The 21,808-nt window shown below is 44.1% G+C and overlaps 1 protein-coding gene across 1 annotated transcript in view; it reads right to left on the bottom strand.

The window, feature by feature from the left end:
- LGR4 (leucine rich repeat containing G protein-coupled receptor 4) overlaps nucleotides 1–21,808 on the bottom strand; it is a 347,498-nt gene that overhangs the window by 235,583 nt on the left and 90,107 nt on the right. The window contains exon 2 of the mRNA XM_086959479.1: nucleotides 15,458–15,529. Coding sequence (XP_086815605.1) covers nucleotides 15,458–15,529 — 72 coding nt within the window. The remainder of the gene's footprint in view (nucleotides 1–15,457; nucleotides 15,530–21,808) is intronic.

Below are 21,808 nucleotides of genomic sequence, written 5' to 3'. Positions count from 1 at the left end.
TGAATGAAGCACAGAGACACCAGCGCAGATATCTGGAGCGCAAAATGCACGTTCAGGCAGACCGACCACCAATCATCAGGGCACTGACCGAATGTGACAGGAAGACGTCATGGGGGGAGGAAAAGAAAAACAACAAGGACGAGCTTTTCATGTAGCATTTAATACCACGCTATCTGTCAGCATGTCTATTCATTTACACTTATATAGCTTCTAGTTGTAAACACCTCAGGACAGTGCTAAACTGAGGTGAATTGAATAAAACCGCCCTTCTTTGAAAAATGGGGAATAAAACACACTACATCGCCACCCTTCTCGCGAATCACTTCCAAGAACTATCGATAGCAGATATAACTATTAACCCATTCAAAGGCATTCAGCTTATCAACCTTGGTAGTTTGAAAGGCTGAGCTTGCCCTGCCGGGATTCGAACATCATAAATTGTAGGTCACCCCAAGTTGTTTAGTTAAGGCTACCACATACATTGTACAAATTAGAATGTTGTAAGGCCTGTCCCCTCGCTTGGCAATTCAAGTCCTTAAAGTGCAAAGCCCAATACTTGCATTCATGTACTACACATGTATAGAAGAGACGTAACACAAAATGAAAAGCCCCCATCCCCCAGCAGTAAGGACGAGGGGCCCCGGAGTCTGCCCGATTACATAGATGATATACATTGGCCTCGCGTTGAAAGGGGGCTCCTTGAAAGCTGGCCGGACAGAGGGGCGGCTCCGCAGTGGCGGAAGAGGCCGCCCTCCTCCCTGAAGTATTCCCCGAGCACCTCGACATCAGCTAAAACTCCATCCCACAGACCTGGCCATTCGGCTAACCAACTTGACCCTGCCAGCGCCTAGATACCCTCATGGGCGCCAAGAAGCGCCCCACAAACCAAGTGACGGACTGATTGTAAGCCACCGCCCTTAGGTGGCAGAGAGTGGGCTTGGTGGCACAACGCATACCATGCCCTCGCAAGGCAACGGAAGAAATGCAGAACTGCACACAATATTCCATACCGAGGCATCACTGCAAAGTAGGCTTTCATGGCAGGGTGTCTGCCGCCTGCTATAATTGTCGTGTGCTTTGATGAAAGGCCCGCTAAGCACAGGGGGGTACAGAGTCCTGCTGTCATGTTTCTGCAAAGTACAGTTTAATCTCACCGGCCGGCCGCTGCCTGCTATAATTGTCGCGTCCTATGATGTAAGGCCTAAGTGTGGCTCACACACTGCGCAGAGCTCTGATGCCTGACACGGGGTGGGCCTGCTTCAAAAGAATAAACAGCAATCAGAACGTTTCAGCTGCTACCTCTTTAAGCACCATTTACAAAAGCTGTGCCTCGGTCGACGTGGCCTGCCAACTTCTGTCCCATTCTGGGCCATGAAGCTGATGACACTGCTTCCAAAGTTCTGGTCTGCCACATTTCTTCTTTGCCACTTACAGTAATTCCCCCAGACTCAATGATCACTTCTGGCAAATAACACAGGATTACTCTTCAATGCTTAGGCATGCGGCTTGGCAATGAAAATATTATGCCAATTTTCAAGAGCACATAAGAAGAGTGGTCAACAGCCTGGGTGCGTAATGGCGTAAAACACTGAAGCTATACACCTCTCTCTACCACTTGAGTGTGTGCAGCTCTTCAGTTACAGAAACCCACTCTGCTGCAGGGAGACAATGGTGCCTTCGTTACTCCATCAGTGTATTCTAGAGTTATGTATAGCGCTCATGTGTCACCTACAGCCACTTCAGTGTGCTGGGTTTGCACAAGGATTAAAGGAAACTCTCCAAGTGAAGTCAGAGCCCATCTACACGGTTGTATATTCCTCTATCTAGAATTCGAACACTTTCCTCCTTGAGGGGACTCCCTGTTGAAGGGTACTCCCTTTTAGGAAGTTGATTGGGTTCAAATATTAAGATAAGGAGCCATGAACAAAGGAGCCACATCAATGCCATTGGTAACCAGACACAAACGCTGGCTGGCAGCATGTGGGAATATCAACACTAAGTCAAAACAGTCAATGTGCGAACCAAGGACGGTCATCAACCTCCAGCCAAGGAGCAACTGCTGAGGACCACGAAACTGCCAGCCCAAATACCTTTAAATCTCAACACCGAACAGAAGCAGTCGAAAGATTGGGAGACTGCAATTCCGACACTATGTCCCTGAACGTCTAGGGAACTGCCTCTATGTTCCAATACCATGAACCCTCAGCCGGACCACCTGTAGGTGCTCACTGAAGAGCTATAGACAGGCTGGGAGCTACTGAAAATTGCAGCAGATTTTATACGAGATGCCCTTGTGCAATGCTCATACAGAATTCAATCTGTCGATACAACAAAACGTTAGTAAAAATGTTTTCAAGATAGATTTCTCGTGGTCTATTTTATGAGAATTAGGCCCAATCTGGCCCCCCAGTTCTGAGCAGCCTTCCAATGAGTTTATAAGATAGCCTTGTGAGGGCTTCCCTTTTCTTCAAGCTGGAGTTTCAGCTTACATTCCCTGAAGCGACTACAAGTGATATCATTTCAGTGGGGAAAGAGACATTAATCTTCCATGTTCCCCCATGCTTTTGACAGCAACTGAGAAGTGACACACTGTCAGAGAATGTCCTGAGGTCGCCTGGGACATCTCCTTTGTGCAGTTTGCTCAAGAGGAATTCCCTTTCTAGCAAATCACAACTGATCTAAGGCAAACAGCCGATCAACTAGAAGTGGGGCAAACCTAAGAGGCCAGACAATTTTTATTTTGTAAAATTCCCCAAGTATGATCTGAAACATCATCTGAATACATATGTTCCAAAAGGAAGAAGAAATGTTGTATATAATAGCAACGGATAGATCTAATTTTCTTAAATAGTAATCTGCTTCTAAAGTATTCTTGGCACCCTCTCAATGAGCAGAATGTATTACTTTAGTCGTTAAGTGATAAAAAGAAAATAAAGAGGATTCAGCTAGGTAGCTAAATTGGTTTATTATTGAAGGCTGGTATCCAATAGATTCAAGTGACGCTTTTTGGTGCATTAGAAAGTAATACTTAAATCTATTGAGTCCTAGGAGGCCTTTATCTGCATTAAAATGTTATATGAATACCAGAATTGAATTATCAGTGCTTTACATGTATGTAGATTGTACAGTCATTTACAAACATGCACAGCATTAGTTCTAAACAGTTTGGAACTGTGAAAATCTTTTTGAAAACTGTTTAAAATATGTGATATTTAAACTGGAAATAACACGAATTTGAAATAATTGGGGGTTATACCAATTTTGGGGGTAATAAACTACTATTTTAATGCCGTATGTAGAGCACTAATAGGTGTCATTTTTATGGGAGTAGTGTATATTAGATTTATAAACGGTACCACTTACACAAATTATAAAAAAAAGTAGACAACCAAATAAACCCACTCTGGTTAGGTAAGAACACAGCTCAGAGAATATCTGCACAACCTCTGAGCCAGGTATGGGCCAAACAGTAGGCAGTCCTTACACAAGTGAATGCTAAGTTTAAGCAGTAAAAACAATTTTAAAGTAAAGAACACAGATTAACCTCTTCGATGCTAATGACAAGGGTAACTCGTCATGCACTTACCATTCATTTCAATGGAAATTAAAGCAAAATAATAATTGTACCTTAGCACTAAAGGGGTTAATAAAATTCCTAAACCAATTTAGAAGAAAGGAGAAAAGTTTAAGGAGCAAAAACATACCAAGATCATCAGCTTAGGCTAAGGGGAACCGGAGATATAGATATGCAAACTTTTAACTTAACAACCGCCTAGAAAAAAGAAAGCACTATGGCAGGACAACATTTCGTGGTGGACTGGGACCTAGGTGCAATTTCAAGCCAACTGCAATGGAGCAGAGGTTGGATACACCAAGCGAATTTTCCCGGTCAAAGGTTTTACCTTCAGACGTAGTGCCCAACTGTTGGGAAAGCTTCTTCTGATCAGTTCTAGCTCCTCTGAGCAGTCTTACGGGACTCAGGTCTTCTCCAGCCAAGTCTCCTGTAGGATCTAGTCCTCTTTAATCAGATGGGTACTCCTGGAGTCATAAGTCCTTCTGCTTTTTGCATCCCTGAAGGAGGTTAACAGGAGGTGTACTGCTTGACTCTTGGAGACAGGATTCAGGGGGTCCTTGTGCCAATTATAATGCTGTTAGGGTTCCACAAACTCATCACACAGGTCAAAGTCATTGTCGGAGTCGGTTACAAAAACAAATGCAGTGTGTGTTGTGTCCCTTGTGGAGGTCGTAAGTCAGGTGGGGGAGTGGTCCCTTAAGCAGAATCAGGCAAATCTTCGGTTGAGATCAGTCTGGCATCGGAGAGAACCATCAGGACCTCTTTCTCTGGCGTCGATGGAGTCGGCACCATGTCAAAGTGCCCGGGGCCAGCATATGTTGTAGTGCCGGAAGTGGGGTGAGAACTGGGCTCGGAGGGTTCAACTAGCACGGAGCATGAACCCGCAGGCAGTACTCCAGATGGAAGGCCTCTAGGCTCCTTGGGGTCCAAAAGAGCACCATATGGAGTAAGAATGCGAAGAGCCAGAGCATGGCTTCACAGAACTCTTCGATGGGATGTGGCGTGGCTGTTCGACCCAGAAACTCAGACTGTGATGTAACTAGATGCAGGATCTGCTCCGTAGTCAGCCGACTTTGGCAGTGAGATCAAGAGGAGTGGGGCCGCCCCTGAGCCTGTGAATGCGAGTGGCAAGAAGGAGCTGAATCCTGCTTCGATTTCTTAAGCTTATTTTTAGATTCACCAGAGTACTTGGACCACGACAAAGACTAATCTATCGAGTGGCTGTGTTGACTCCAGGAGCAGAACAAGAAACAAACTTTGGACGAGTACCATAACTTGGAGCGGTACCAGAGAGAAATATTTTTTCCTTGATGGCTTTTGGGTTCATCTACGCGCAGCTGCTGTAGGCCTTGAAGTTGTGGCCTGACCTCAAACACCACAGGCATACCTGGTGGGAATCCATCACAGATATTTGTTTGCAACAGTGCCTACAGAGCTTGAAACCTGTCGTTTTTGGGGTGTTATCTCTTGCAAACTGAAGTAACTTCAAGGTAAGTGTCTTTCAGAGCCACAAAGGAAGCTCCGGCTCTTTGTCTGTTTATGAGGGGGAAAAAAGAAACTGACATCAGCGTGCAGGGGTGTTGCCTATATGGGCTCCACACATCATATCCAGATTGAAAGGGCATCACTGTAGAGCTGCACGGCCCCACTTGACAGCACACCATGGTACAAGTCTGATGCATGGGTATTATTTAAAATGTTAGGAATCTGACAAAAAGTCTCTTCAGAAATCGGTATTTACACTCGTCTGTTTATAATATGCATCGACAAGCTCATATCAGCCTCCTCTGTCATGTAAATGCCACCTTCTCCAAAAAGGGTACAGCAAGATTGGACAGAGCTCCCCACCCTCCGCCTCTTAAAAATCCTCATTTTTCTGCCATAGTTCAGATGACCGAAATCTAAGACCTCAGGAGCCAAGATGACCTACTTGGAGGTTTGAGGTCTGGATATCTCACATGCTCCTGGCTAATTATTTGCTGTGCAGGGAAGGCTGTCAATGTAATTTACGGTGTGATGGACACGTTAATCAAGTGTGAGATCCTGATCTGTCTAGCCCCTGTTCGTTTGCTTGATAATGTTATCATAAGTAACAGCCTGCACTTCTGTGCAACATGATACCAGTTTTCAACCTTGAGGAGTCTGGATATATATGGAAACCTAATGGGGAATTTTATTTTATTGAGGTGAATGGCATTTAGATTTCTGCAGAGGTTATGAACAACGAAGATGTCCTCACTTAGCACATGCTCTGCAATAATGAGCAGTTGCCTGATACCCTACAAAGCCCCTACAAAGACCATCCCACAAACAGTCTTCTTGATAGAACGAGTGGTATTGTGCCCCTTTGCTTGTTCGAGTAGTGGATTGCTGTGGTTTGCCATACAAACTAATACCTTCTTGTGTAACTACGTAGGGAATGCCATCAGTGCTGGAAATACTACCTGGAGTTGTAGTGTGTTTATGAGTATTGTCACGAGACAACCACCGGACATACACGCTGAGATCCTTCCAATGTGCTCCCACCCAGTCTTGGGCACAGCGAGGTTAGATCTTAGAAAGTTCCCCTATGTACATGGGCATATTGACAACTAGTGCTACTTTTCAAAACAATACATGCATAGCGAATGACAAATGCCAGCTCCGCATTGCAGTCAGTATGACTATTTTCTTTACATCACAACGCAACGTGCAGTGAGCAACAAAGGGCTGCTACGAAGTACTGGAAAATAATTACATCAGAACATAAAGGAGCAATGTTAAAAACATTATGGCCTCCGACGAGTCTGTCCCTCGTGCTGCCTGAACTCTTCTTACAGGGGTGAGGACAGGCATAACAGTAATAGAACTCGTACACCACACAGAAACTGAAAACCACCATAAAGATTAATCAGAAGGCGGCGTAAAAGGTTTAAACTCAAAAAATGTAGTAAGACTGCCCCGGCCCAGCGTATGACGGGTGTATAGTGTTACACATGCTTGTAAAGAACTAAAAAGGCATTTTCTTTGTGCGAGCCCTGGAGACACACCTTGGATGTCTAAATTTGCCATCCCACGGTGAGTTCTGCTGACTCCAAGTGATAGCACAAAGCTACAGATAGTCTAGTGACACGAGCTTTGAGAAATAAACGGGGGTATAGCTTGGGTGACATGGGCACTAATGCATGAAAGGATATAAACCTCAATTCTCTGGTTCGGTAGGAAGAAAAACGGTACCTTTAATAGGGGTGCCATGGAAGGAACCTCAGCACCTCTTCGTCGCTGCGCCACTGCATCTGCTGCACTTTTAATGGCTACGCCCCTTTAAATAAATGCCGACGCAGGAGGCAGAATGCGAGTTACATGGCAATGGACCTGTTTGGCATGCTAGCATTTACAAACCACATATTGTACGACTCTCTGGATTCCGGCGTCAATGAAAAGTAGTTGCCCTCTCTGCCAACTAAACGCAATCGGTAATTTCTGTTGTCGAACTGGTAGCGCTTCGGACGTTTGTGAAAGGGATATGAACATGCTATGCCGCTTCTGACTATCCCTTCCGAAAACTAGCAGCCCGGGGTGAGTTTTGAGGCACTGTTCAGCTTCTCCCCGGTCTCTCATTGCATATTTCGGGCGTCCCCGGAGAACTGTCATCAATCAAGCCATCAACAAGCCGCTCCCTGTGGCGGCCTGGTCAGAGGTCGAGGGTCAGGGGATGGGACTTCCGGTACCGGCGCAACCAGCTGACAGGGCGGTCGCGCCGCCATGCGCCGAGCAGGCTCATGGGATCTAGGAAACTTGTCAAGGAAAACAACATATCCAGTCGGTCGTAAACATGTTAACAGATCCAGAATAAACACGGCGGCTTGGCTTGCGAGTCTGGAGCACAGTCTCGGCCAGACTTCGGTAGCTGCAGGGCTAATAGGGCTCGTGTCCCCGCCGTGTGTGCTGGGTGAGACCCAATCGATCGGTGCACCACTAGAGGGTAGAAGGAACTCCCGACCAGGCGCGCAACACCCATTGGGCTTACGGGACTTGAACCCCCCCCCCACCCCCCGTCGTGTGTGTCATCCTGGGCTGACACAGCTTTGCGGGCTGGGGACCGTCCAATTGCAGCCGCACCCGAGTCATAGCTGCCAAGGTTTCAGACTGGCTATGTGTGACATTTTCATAATTCCATTGTATTTTTGAGTGACATTCAACGACTATGAGTGACACTTTCGCGCGAGAAAAATCAAGCAAAGAAGATGAGGGAAATAAATAACAGAAATTACACCCAGCTGCCAAGTTATAAGATTGTTTATGTGTTATGTTTCCAAGGAATAATTGCATTTATATGTGAAATTGTAATTCCAAATGTGTGATACCTCGAGTAACAATTTCTCACAAATATAACAGAGGAATACAGTCCATGTAAAGAGATAAATATCTGTAACTACCCACTTCTGAACAGTGAGAAGACTTACAAAAGACTTTGAAAATGCTGTAAATTCCCTGTAATGGAAGGCCACTAACAGATTTTACATTGCTAACTTGATTTTTACTGTAATGGATACAGAATTACTCACTATATTGCTGAGGCTTTAGACTGTTTCAAATGGCTAGATCTGTGGTACAGGTAGCAGTTACTAGTAGCCAGATGTACCTCAGGCAGGCCTTAAATGTGGCTCTTTGGGGGCTGGACTGTCCCTCAAGCTAATGGTGCCTGCTGCATCACTGAGCTCGAGTCAAGTCTCCAGAACAGTAGATGTTGGCATGTAGCTGTGATGCTTTTGTCACTCAGGACTGCTAGGTCTGAAGCCAGATCCCAGAAGCATTGCATCTATAGACTTGTGTGCTTTGTAAGAACCAGAAGGGTTCTTTAAGGGATTGGTTATGCTTGCTTGACCTACAGTTTGGAGAATTAAAGTCTTGCTAAATTGTGCCTCTTACCTTTCCTCCCTGATCAGGTAGTTTTTCAGCCTGTCACTGTTTGCAATCGAGGTTCCTTTCCAATTTAATTTAATGTTGGGAACAAAATGTGAATCTGGGCCTATGTAATGTAACTAGTGCTTTGGATTGAGGTGAGGCTATATAAAATTGTAAAAGGAAAACATGTCACCCAGAAAAAGTTTTGTCCCAATTCATCTGCCCTGGGCTGAGCGATGATAACAGTGAAGGCGAGCCTGTGTGTCTAAAATCACAGGGCTGTTAGGCTGACACTTCAGAGGAGTAAAGCGCAGAGTGCTTGCTGGACCGGGATAAAGCTCTATGTTACTGAAACCAGAAACACACAAAACAACTTCGCTCGGCCCATGCCGGTTTCCATAGCAACTGGACACCTCTCTATGCCCTGCGCCCAGATCATGCTTCAAAATGCAAGCAGTCTGTCTCCAAGGTGTCAATTAGGAAGCAAATGAGTACCAATACAGTTTGATAGCAGTAAGCCACTTTCATATTTTGCCGACTTGAAAATTACTTTTTACAATTATCATAATTACTATTTGAGGAATGAAATTAATGTATTGGTGCACTCACCTGACCCTGTGCCCGGATGGTGCCAGGCAGCTGATCTGTCTTTAGATTGTCACGGGAATCCTGTGCGCATCTCGGCCCGCCTGTGCTGTTCAGGACTCAGTCATTGTCGTTCTAAGTTAGTGGCACAACCACAGACAAACAATTGCGGAGTATGACCTCCCAAAGCCCGTCCATGGCCAGGTACAGGTCGTGCATGCGCTTCGGCTCCAAGCCCTACAGGCGTAAATCGTGACCCTCTTCCTCGGCGCGCTCAGCCTCTCCCGGGCTCTTTCACCAGCCTGTTGTGACCCAGGCCTCCTCCCCCCGAACCCCCCTGCTGCCCCTTGCAGAAGGCCTCGAATTAATCAATCAAGCATTTGTATAGCACGCTACTCACCCGGAGGGTCTCAAGGCGCTTGGGAAGGGGGGGTCCCCTACTGCTCGAACAGCCAGGTCTTGAGTTGCTTCCTGAAGGCGAGGTGGTCTTGGGTCAGGCGGAGGTGGGTGGGGAGGCAGTTCCACGTCTTGGTGGCCAGGTAGGAGAAGGATCTTCCTCCCGTTGTGGCTTTTCGGATGCGGGGAACGGCGGCGAGGGCGTGGCTGGTCGATCGAAGCTGACGGGTGGGAGTGTAGAAGTTAAGGCCGTCGTTGAGGTATCTTGGGCCTTGGTTGTGGAGAGCTTTGTGTGCGTGGGTGAGGAGACGGACCTCGAACTTTGAACTTTTGGCTGTCTGGAAATTCGGGCTTGCGATGTCTCCCATTTCTGGAGAAGAGGCTCTGCTTGACAGGGAGCCCACGTCAGAGTCCATCCCAGCTCCTCTTTTCTACAGCCAAACTCCTAGGTCTTCTCTCACAGGAGGTTCTGGCGCGAGGCAGTCCTCGGGCCTCTCTGTGGTCTGTTGTGCTCGGTATGCAGTGCGGTGGGCTCTGGTGCTCTCCTGGTTTAGCCTCCCTCCGCTCTCTCTCGTTGACTGGACAAGTGCGAGAACCCGTGGTGAAGGCATCATTTATGCTGTCCCCTGCACAGAATACAATACGGGCCCACAATGGCCTGCTCATGGTGAATGCCCCTAGACACTTTCACTGGGGCAGTTAACATTTACCATGTTCCTTAGCATGCCATTTTAACCTCCACCCCTTGTTCTCCCTTTGTCAGGGCAGTTATTTTATTCTCTGTCACAAATCCCCCACTTAAGCCCTGTGATGACATGTCGGGAAATCAGGAGTCGCTCCCCTCGCCCACACTTCTGTATAGGCCCTTCTTTTAATTTCCACCAACTGTGCCGTCTGGAGTCGGGGGCCTCTCTGTCCCACGTGCACCAGTGCTGAGTCTCCCAACAGGATGTGATAGGCCCCAGCACAGATCTCTTCAGCTGCCAATCAGGATGTTTAATGCCTTCTCTGGTGACTGACTTCGGCGACTCCCTCAATGGTAGTAGAACCACCGGAGACTCCCCAATGCAGCAGATCACACAGTAAGTGTGTGCGCACAGCACCTTTGGGAGAGGCGGCGGCCATCAGAGCCCCATTTACGAAACTTGCACAGTGTTCACTGTTGGCCAAGACGTAATCGCACCAGGCGCAAAACAAGAGAAATTCCCTTTTCATCAAATCAGAACTAGAGACTTACGTCTCTGCAACATGTACGGAGGGCGCTTAAGGTGAGCCAAAACGAGTATCACAAAGTTGTGCTGGGATCACTGAATTTACACTCTAATTCATACCCTTTACTAAACATCATTATGACAGACTTAATGTTGTGAAAAATATAAACTCTTCAACTGTGACATGTATAGCAAAGAAAATTTATTACAAATTATTCTCTGTTCAGGCCGACTTTCGGAACATTACATTTATTCATAAAAACATTTATAAGTTAAAAACACACATGATATGGCAATAATCACAAGATAGTTAAAAACAGGGTGCACTTTGCTGCACGAACAAATTGTTAACACAAACAGAAAAATTGTCGACGCGGCGTTTCGGTGATATTGTGTCGTCACCTTCTTCAGGACAGTGTGTTATTTAAAATCACTAGAATTTAAAAATAAGAATAAAGAAACTATATTAACATTTTATATATTATCTTTTGCGGCCAAACAGTGTTCATCATTTTCTAACTACACATCATATCGTCATGTCACAATAGCTCTATTCCTTAAATCAAAGACACTACATTTATTCTACATTCATCGCATAGTATAACAAAAACGGCTCTTCTCCATTATTTTTCAAGTAAACTTTCCCATTCTCTATTCGTGAGTCCCACAACTTCTGTTTTTTCTCACTCTTTTTTTTAGCGTCCTTTGGTGCCCAACACTTTCTAGGCAATCCTATGTGGAGGCCCACTAGTTTGGATACCCTCCCATAGTCTTTTCTTTACATCTAATGTGGTTTATTTCTAAGCATCTGGTATATCTGCGTTTTCGTTACATACCTTAGATGTTTGTAGGTCAACCAAAAATCTAATTAAGGCTTTAGCTCATGATCTCTCTAATGACCTTTACAGAAATTGAAAAAATCCAGATATGGTTATACATCGCCAATTATGCAAAAAAAGCGATTGACCTACAAACATCTAAGGTATGTAACGAAAACGCAGATATACCAGATGCTTAGAAATAAACCACATTAGATGTAAAGAAAAGACTATGGGAGGGTATCCAAACTAGTGGGCCTCCACATAGGATTGCCTAGAAAGTGTTGGGCACCAAAGGACGCTAAAAAAAAGAGTGAGAAAAAACAGAAGTTGTGGGACTCACGAATAGAGAATGGGAAAGTTTACTTGAAAAATAATGGAGAAGAGCCGTTTTTGTTATACTATGCGATGAATGTAGAATAAATGTAGTGTCTTTGATTTAAGGAATAGAGCTATTGTGACATGACGATATGATGTGTAGTTAGAAAATGATGAACACTGTTTGGCCGCAAAAGATAATATATAAAATGTTAATATAGTTTCTTTATTCTTATTTTTAAATTCTAGTGATTTTAAATAACACACTGTCCTGAAGAAGGTGACGACACAATATCACCGAAACGCCGCGTCGACAATTTTTCTGTTTGTGTTAACAATTTGTTCGTGCAGCAAAGTGCACCCTGTTTTTAACTATCTTGTGATTATTGCCATATCATGTGTGTTTTTAACTTATAAATGTTTTTATGAATAAATGTAATGTTCCGAAAGTCGGCCTGAACAGAGAATAATTTGTAATAAATTTTCTTTTCTATACATGTCACAGTTGAAGAGTTTATATTTTTCACAACATTAAGTCTGTCATAATGATGTTTAGTAAAGGGTATGAATTAGAGTGTAAATTCAGTGATCCCAGCACAACTTTGTGATACTCGTTTTGGCTCACCTTAAGCGCCCTCCGTACATGTTGCAGAGACGTAAGTCTCTAGTTCTGATTTGATGAAAAGGGAATTTCTCTTGTTTTGCGACTCTTAACCCTCTCCCTTTTCACTAAGGGTTTCTCCTTCCAAATTTGAAGTCGCACCAGGCGCCGCACTGCCAGCCACAACGGCAGCCAGACTAGCCAGTTGAAGCACAACTTGTGTCTGAGAGGTCAGGCCCCGGGGTCCTGATAATTTTAATTGGGCAGGGGTGAGTCTTTATGTCACATGATGTGGTCTGCACTGCGGCGGGAATCAGCCAGCACTATGCAGCCTGCAGTTTTGTAACAAGCATGACATTTAAGCATTTGGGCATGCACGGGCTCTCAGAACAGCATGCATCCGATGTCAATTACTGTCTCCCGGAGTCTGCAGGGAGCGAGAGCTGTCTGTGCACTCAGCAGAGCAGCCGCATCCCCCCTCCAGCGCACACGTCAGAGGCAACCACCACCAGCCAGGCAGAGCCCGCTACAGCACCCTGGCTTTAATTTAGCCAGTTTCAGCGGCGCCGCGCATCAGCAGAGAGTCCGGGGCAAATGCGTGACAATGCATTTCAGTGCGGTGATACCGAACACCACACTGAAATGCGTTAGCGTCACGCCTGATGTGTGACACTTGGCAGGACTGCAGAGTACTTAACAGGTCTTTAAAAGACCATGTACTTGTAAATTGGGCTTTTGTCGTGTTTTCACCCCTTCTTACAGCCTATGGTTGGAAGAATTTGCCCCCCCCCCCCGAAATATTTTTTACCCCCTCCCCCCCGAAATTTGGCCTTAGTTGCCCGCCTGCTCCCGACAACCCGCCAGTGTCTCAAAGCACAATACAAATTTTAAGAAAACACGTATTTTGTTTACACTATGTTTCAAATCATTCACGGTTTTTATTTGTGAGGTTTCATCATGCCACCCGATTCAACTAAATGGCATGTCAAAAATATATAATATGGTCATATTAGGCACACTGGTTATGTAAAAGTAATAACAGACCTGCAGTAACAAATAGAAATTGTTGACAACTAGTTAAGGTTGTTAATCGTAAGCACTTGCTGCAGTACCACAAATGGCAAAGGAAGAGGGAGAAGAAGAAAAAAAGTAAGATTTCAAGATATTATATGCAACACAGGTATAGAGTGAATAATATACTAAAGGGTAATATTTATGGCACCAGCGGGATGAATCATTACTTTAGAGTCCAATTGACTTCGGGACCCCAAAGACCAGGGGCAGAAAGGGCCTCTATTCTACACCATAGTGCTAAGTAGGCTTAGCAGCTCCCCTAATTGACGTCCATATTTATTTACACTCAACACTGTGGCCACTTGCCCTCCCCATTAAGGATGCAGTTGCCGCTTGCTAAAAACCTTACTGCGACCTTTATAGAAACGATAATATTTTGTATTTCATGTACAACTTCACACCAGTTGTTTCCTTTCATAACATTTGTAAAACAGGTGTTTCTGCTGGCTTATTCAAAGGTATGCAATTTAACGTCTGGAAGACGAAAGCCTGACTTGGTCTTGTTGGGATAAGAACTTGTGCACTCCGGGTCGAACCAGATGGCAACAGTGTTATGAAGTACTATATCTAATAAAAAAGGCCGGATGTACTGATTTACTTGGAAATTGCTCAAACCTGCTAGCTAGTATATGCTTTTAAAGGTGCACAAGATGTTCAAATGCAAAAACAACAGTTGATGGACAGAATGCAGAACAATGTCATACATTCACCCCAGTACAGAGATCTGGGCCTAAATCAATCGTTTTTTTGCTCACCATGCCATTCCAGTTTGAACCCAACCATATGCAAATCAGTCTTGAGCCCTCATTAGCCAGAATAGCTTGATTCCAGTAGCCATGTCTGAACTGGGATGGCGTGGTGAGCGAAATAACAATGGATTAAACCCAGATCTGTGACTGGGGGTGAATGTTTTGCCAATGTGCAACATTTCGTCCATCACCTTGTGTGTTTTGTTGTTTGCCCTCTGTGGGAAGGATATGCCCAGACGTGGGTCCCGTGCTCACTACACCCCTGGAGTCAAGCTATCCTGGCCGATGGCGGCTGATAGCCAGAAACTGGTTCTAGGATGCTTGATTCCGGTCCAGGGAAGACATGGCTTGGCAGTTTGGGCTGGGCTGTTCCCATGAGGCACGGGGTCAAGACTGATTTGCATATGGCCATGTCTGAACTGGAGTGACGTGGTGAGTAAAATAAAGATGGATTAAACCCAGATCTGTGACTGGGGGTGAATGTTTTGCCAATGTGCAACATTCCGTCCATCACCATGTGTGTTTTGCTGTTCGCACAAGGCGTTCAAATCCAGGTTCAGCTTATTCTTTTTCGATTCTGAGGGAAGACTGGAGCTGTACTGATTCATTCAGTAATAAGGGAACGGACAGCAGGTGCAGCTACTAAAGTGCTTAAAGCTTTATTTTAACCACAAATTGCATCTATTACTGTAATTTGAAAGGAACAAGATGTTAGCTGCATTTCCTCCCTTTGGATAACGTGATCGGAGTTCTTCTTGGTGTGGCGTACAATCTCATAATGGCGTATGGCAACCTACAAATAATTTACAAGAAAATAGGGCTGAGTTATTACACTGAAGAACCTCTTTAAGGCAGGATGTAGGTCTGTGTCATTATTAGCATGCCACATTATAAGGCATTCTACTCTGGCACAATCACCATTATCAATGGGACCCAAATCCCTTTCTTAGTAATTGCAAATTTCCCTGCTGTGAAAATTCAACGCAAACCCACCATTATTGACCATTTAACACAAACTATTTCCTCAACATAATTTTTGTGATACAGGCAAGTAACACTGGTCCATCATTTACACTTAGATGTAATTTACTTCGCAGTGCTGTGCTATTGGTATTGTTATTCGTTCACCCATACAGGATTTTATACCCTCATACAAGGAAAATGGAACACTAAAATACACTATTAACCTCTGAAAAGCGCAAAGCATACAAATCAAAATATTGTTTTTCTTCGAAAATACTTACAACTCTTCCAGATAAGGGAAGGTCTTGAATGCATCCTCTGGTAACTTGGTGATGTTATTCATGCTGATATCCCTATGGCAAAGTAAACATATATTAGCACAAATCTGCAGCAGAACCAACAAGGAATTTTTGATTAGAGTACGTAATAATTTGTGAACATAAAACCTTTGACATGCACTTATTTCGGCCTATGATTCTATAGTATTCCTCAGGAAACGGCAATTAAAGTTTTAAACTTCCCATCAGTCACCCCTATCACTGCAATTCTTGAGCTGCATTTAAGTCCTGCGGTATTAATATTACATAGACTGCCTATGTATTAGAAAAAAAAAATAGCTATATATATTAAAAAAAAGACTCATAAATGAAGTAAAAAAGAGAATATGATTTTACCGGGAACTCTTATATATAGTATTTCCTTTTGATAGCATGTGCCCCTGACAGTAAATTTATTTATTTGAATTTTATTCTAAAACAGAGAAGATAAATTTGCCTATGAATTTGGTCCCCATCTAGTTGGGTTTTTTCAGAATCAAGTACAACCACGTTTTTTTTACTTATAGGGACAGTAGGAGGACCTTTTATGTAGCACTGATGAGCCATACATCTCCTTGTATTTAATACCACTCACACAGCACTACCTTTGCACCACAAAACATTAAATGCCAATGAGGACGACTGGTCAACTAGGCTGCATATTGGAAAGTGAAGGCAAGAGGAAACTGGCAACTCCAAATGCAGGTTTTAACATCATCTGGTACTGTAGGATTACAAATCATTGCCAAAGAATTCAGGGAGAGGTACTGGGGAAGGCGTTTAATGTAAAACAATGGGAGTATTCCCTTTTAATGATAGAGTTATATAACCGTATATCTTTCTAACCAGATTAACTGGGACCCCGGCCAAAAATAACAAGTGTGATTGTTACCACGCATCCGAAGAGCCACCGCCGGAGGCAGATCCTTCTACCTGGCTGCCAAGACACGGAACTCCCTCCCCATCAACCTTCGGCTGACCCAGGACCACCTCGCCTTCAGGAGACAACTCAAGACCTGGCTGTTCGAGCAGTAGCGGCCCTCCTCCCCCAAGCGCCTTGAGACCCTTCCGGGTGAGTAGCGCGCTATACAAGTGCTTTGATTGATTGATTGTAGGAAGTTGGCTCTGTATATACTATACCAAAATGAGGTCTAGTGTGCACAGTCAGTTAGAAGCCAAAGGTAGGCAGAGGTAAAAGTAGAGAGCACCTTACTCTCTATTTGTGGTAGTGTGGGTGAGCAGTCAGGCTTTATCAGAAGGTAGTGTTAAGCATTTGTTGTACACACTCAGGCAAGAAATTATGTCACACACTCACAGACTGAACTCAGACCAATTTGTTTGATTCAAAAATATTTTGTTTTTTATTTCTAGAACCAAGCCAAGCCAAGTGCAGGTAAGTGAAATAATACTTTTCAAAATCGTATTCAGAGATTTACAGTTGAATGAGGGTTCAAATGCAGTTGGTTGAATTACAGGTAAGTCAACAGTTCAAAATTACTTTTTAGTTACTTTACAGATTATTATGCACGTTACTTTTACGATTATTTTTTAAGTTACTTTTGCTAATCAGTGTGAAATACCTAGATATCACACTGACCCATTTATTAGAGAAAAGGTAAGTAATTCACTTTTAGTACATTTACAGTTTTTCAATGTTTCATGCAAACCAACTCCACTCTTAGAAGAATTTTCAAGGAAAAGCAGTCAATACAATCCTATGAATGGAAATGAAGCCAACGGTCTGCAGGTTAAGTACTTATTTGTGGGAGAAGGCATTTTGGGGTTAGAACCAGGGTTCCCCCAGGGTCAAGGATGCACTCTCAGAACACCCTCAGCACTCTCAGAACACCCTCCCAGCCCTGGGACGTCGGGTGCAGGGGGTGTCTTTAGGCGTCAGGTTTTTCTTACCAGCTCCGGTTGTGGTTGGGGGCGATCCTCCAGAAAGGGTCTGCAGGCATCGATTGGGAATTCGAAGCAGATCATAGATTACCTGATCTCAGATCAGGATCACCGGGGAGACCTCCTCTGGGTGTTGGGCCACTCGGGTCGTGGGCCTAGGGTGCGGACTCGCAGATTTGGCAAGAGCCAGAGTCTGTGGGTGAGCAAATCCAGTGCTCACTGGAGACAGTCTTGGTTTTGAAAGGCAGGGCAGGTCCTCCGGCTTGTTGAGGGCTGCTGGCTGCAGGACACACTAGGATATCGATGCAGCAGGTTCGAGGTGCGGACAGGCCAGTAGGGCTGGGGCCAAGACAGTGGGCCTCCTCTTCTTAGTTCAGCACGGCTTCTTCGGTCCTTCTACTTCTGGTCAGATCTTATCTGAGGAGGCAAGGTTCAGGGTTGGCCCTAAATATCATATTTATTGGCGTTCCAGGTAAGTAAAGGTCAGAACCAATGGGTCCCTTCCTTGGAGTGGGTACACCCCCTATTATGCCACCCTCCAGTGGGAGCGGGGCATATGCCTCCCTCTTGTTGGCTGGGTCCCCCACATCTGCCGGATGGTGGGGACAGAGTTGTGCTTCACCTCGCCTTCCCCACCTAAGGGGTGGGGTTGTCAAAGGTGGGCACACCTCTCTTCCTCACTTGATTTTCCTGCCGATTCCCCCGCCCAAAGTCTGGGTCAGAACCAGTGGGGGCCAGTTGCTGGTAGCAGCAAATGGCTGGGGGTAGCTCACAAAGGCAGCAAGCCTTTGAAGCTTCCCACAATATACATTGTTCCAGACTCCAGAGAAAAGCATGCTCTCGACCCAGGGCTCCAGAAACATGTCTGACAGTGGCAGCTGGCAAGCAGCCATTCAGCCAGGACACTAGAGTTAGGTCGTTTTTCCGGGGGCATATCCAAGATGCCCTCCGACTGCATTTTTCATTAAATACCACACTGGCATCAGTGTGGGCTTAATGTGCTAAGAAGTTTGATACCAAACTTCCCAGTTTTCAGTAAAGCCACTATGGTGCTGTGAAGTTCATAATGACAAACACACAGCACCATATACTCTTAATGACATTATTGCATGTAAAACGTCTTCGAATTGGTTTAGACATTGTAGGGGTACAGGGCTCATGCACCTATACCCTCACCACTGGTATAGTGCACCCAGCTAGAGGGGTGGCTGACCTATGCCAGGGCAGTGGGTTGTAGGCAGGGCACACAGGGATGTGTGCAATGTCGACTCTTCACCTTGTTCTGCATCAAAACATGCAGCCTGCTATGGCAGTGTGTTTGTAAAGGTAAAGGGCCTCTAAGGGTGGTGTAATGAGTGCTGCAGCCTTTAGTGGCCTTCCCTGGCCACAGTGCCCTTATTACCTATGGTACCATTTACAAGGGACTGACATGTGGCCAAAGAGTGCCAATTGGGTTTTGTATCAATGCAGTTTAAGGAAAGAACATAGGCCCTGGGTACCTGTCAGCTGGAACTCAGGGCACACTCAGTCACAATAAATCAACAGTTTGGCAAAAAGTGGGGGCAACCATGCAAAAAGAGGGCACTTTCATACAGTGATACATTCTGAATCTTCTTTATCTCTTCACTTTAAATTAATTCTCAAGTGGACAGGCTATACCAATCAACTTTCTACACAATGAAAACATTCGAATTCCTTCAAAAAATAAAAGCAACACCACCATTCATCCTCTCCAAACTGGTGTATGCTAGTGGACTATATCACAGCATTGCATTCTCACATATCAGAAGGCTGCAAAGAATCCGAAATTCAGCAGCAAGACTACTTCTACATGTCAATATAACAATATATATGACAACCCACGTCTCTCCAGTCATGAAGCCTCTGGCTCCAATAGCAAGATGATGTTCTTTCAAACTAATGTGCATCACAAAGAGCTAACAATGGAAAAGGACGAAAATGAATTCAAGCAAAAATCATATAGGAACTTACTTTCCAGACTAGCACGGTGCTTAATAATTCCTGCTTACATGAATAAAACCATTGGTGGCACTACTTCCTCCATTCAAACTGCACAACTATGGAATATCCTACCTGTTAAGATCAAAGCCATAGAAAATCACTTGACCTTCCTACAATGCAACAAAGTCTATTTTGCCCATGGCTAATCGACTTTTAGCCTCTCTTTTCTACTATTTACACCTCTCTGGATGGCACACTAGCTAAATATTTTAAAAAGCTTTGCATAAAAATAACCATGATTAATAATAGCTATGGATTATTTACTCTTCTACCTTTCTATGTTTGCTGCAGTGCTGCTTTACTATCCACTATACTACAGTACACTAATAACATTCTCTCCTTTCAAATCAAACTCTCATTCTGAGTAATTATTCCTGGAGTGCCTAACCTTTTGTAACCCATTTACTTATCCCACACTCATAAATCACAATCTACACTTATTTGTAACCTCTCAATGCAATCTCAAAAGATCTAATTACGTTTTCCCCATTTAAATATCTATTTTCCCATTTTCATTAACTTAAAAATCACACTTAACTTCTTTTAACTTAATTCACCACTGGAAACTGTAGGAAATGCTTCAGTTTCCCCAGATCACAAGACTAACAATACCAAACACATTATCAACAATAAATTGTTAACTAATAGATTAGCTACTAACTTTGGGTTAGAAAGTGCTACCCGCCACAAAGGAGTTCAATGGTTCATTAGGGTTAGTAAGCGCTATACGAATTCAATGAAAATACAATTTACAAAGTGCATTCTGATCTGTGAAAAATAAAAAAGGAAAAGACTCATCCAAACAGACTAAAGAGCTAATTTTAATATGGGGTTATACTCAAAACTAAACAATTGAGGAATTGCCAGTGCAGCCTCACTGGTCCTAAATTCGCTGGCTTGCTTTTGTACTGAACTGAGAAAGAGTAGTTTAGTGCTGCAAATCCATGTGATACCACCTCTATCATGCCATTTAGTTTCGTTTTTGTGAAGCACAGAGCAGCACAGTACAGTGTTCCTCATTTTCAGTGACTATTGGTCAAGTACAATGAAAATGCTGATTTCAAACAAACAACGGGGGAGAGTTTGTCAGATTAACAGAGCAATAAACACCTTTGAGGTGTTGCACAAACACCATCTCTCAAACTACCCTGGAGACGCACCACCATTCACACTGAATAGCACTTTATCTTGCTCAGTAGATGCTCTTGCAAGAGGGTAACTATTGAAAGAAAATGGCGAGGTGAGCTCAGCATGCAATTTAACCACTGCAAATATTACCATAAAACTCAAATAAAGTTGCAATAAAACACATAAAACCATACGTGTACAGTTTAGTGGTCTTAACAGCCTGGCAACCATGTTCAATCTCGATCAGTGTTTAATTCATATCACACCCAGAGAGACTAAACCACTGATAGATAATATGTTAATGCAAACAACAAATTCTCAACAGGACAGCACTTGAGATTCTGGGACATGTTTAACCCTCTGCAGTCATTCCTTCCTTCTTTCCTCCCAAACAGGTAGACAGGATGGAATTTCAGATTACACAGTACTGAACATTTGTACACACGTTGACCAAGGGGAATAAAAGCAAGACTGAGACATACGGATATATAGACCTTGAGGCAAACGTGGCTTTAGGAGCAGTTTACAGGAATGGATGCAACATGCCCTAGCTCTACTACAGTCCAAATAAAAATCCTCTGGGTGCTGGCAGACAAAGCAACTGTTCACACGATTGTAAATTATGATATTTGTTTTCCTTCTCCTTTGACTACAACAGTAAGTTGCACACAAAGTCAACAATACCACAACCTTGCTTACATTTTGTAACAAGGTTAATTTTATCTCCCAGAGCCTTTGCCTCTCAAACATTGTGAAGCTTCGGCTAAATTGTGTGCTATAATGTTAATACTGAGAAAATCGAAGTAATTATGAATCATAATACATTCATGTATAAAAATAAAGGTGTATCTTTATTGATGAATTCTCCAGTTATGAACAACCCCGACTCAGAAATACATAGTCAGGCAGTCTCTGAAATCCAGGCCGGAGGTCACCGATTGACACACCACAGGTGGGGTGGCACTAAGCTGGCAAAAAAACGTGCTAACAGGAAACCTCAGTAAAATCCTATACATAGGATGCAGCGACATCGCAATGGTCCCAAGTAAGCGCACATGACTGGAGAGGTACGCACATTTCCAAAACACCATAAAGTCAGATGCCACATGAAGTTAGGAACACATAGCCAATCAGGACACAGCACACACAGTATGTGCAGTGATCACACACTCCTCCTGCCAGACATCTTGACACATTATCTACTGGCCGCATTGTGTCATGGTTGAGACCCACTTGGACTCCTCATCGAATACATTAATTTATAGC

This window comes from Lissotriton vulgaris, chromosome 2_2, assembly GCF_964263255.1.
Source record: "Lissotriton vulgaris chromosome 2_2, aLisVul1.2, whole genome shotgun sequence".
NCBI lineage: Eukaryota > Metazoa > Chordata > Amphibia > Caudata > Salamandridae > Lissotriton > Lissotriton vulgaris.
This window is presented reverse-complemented; position numbering and strand designations above follow the sequence as displayed.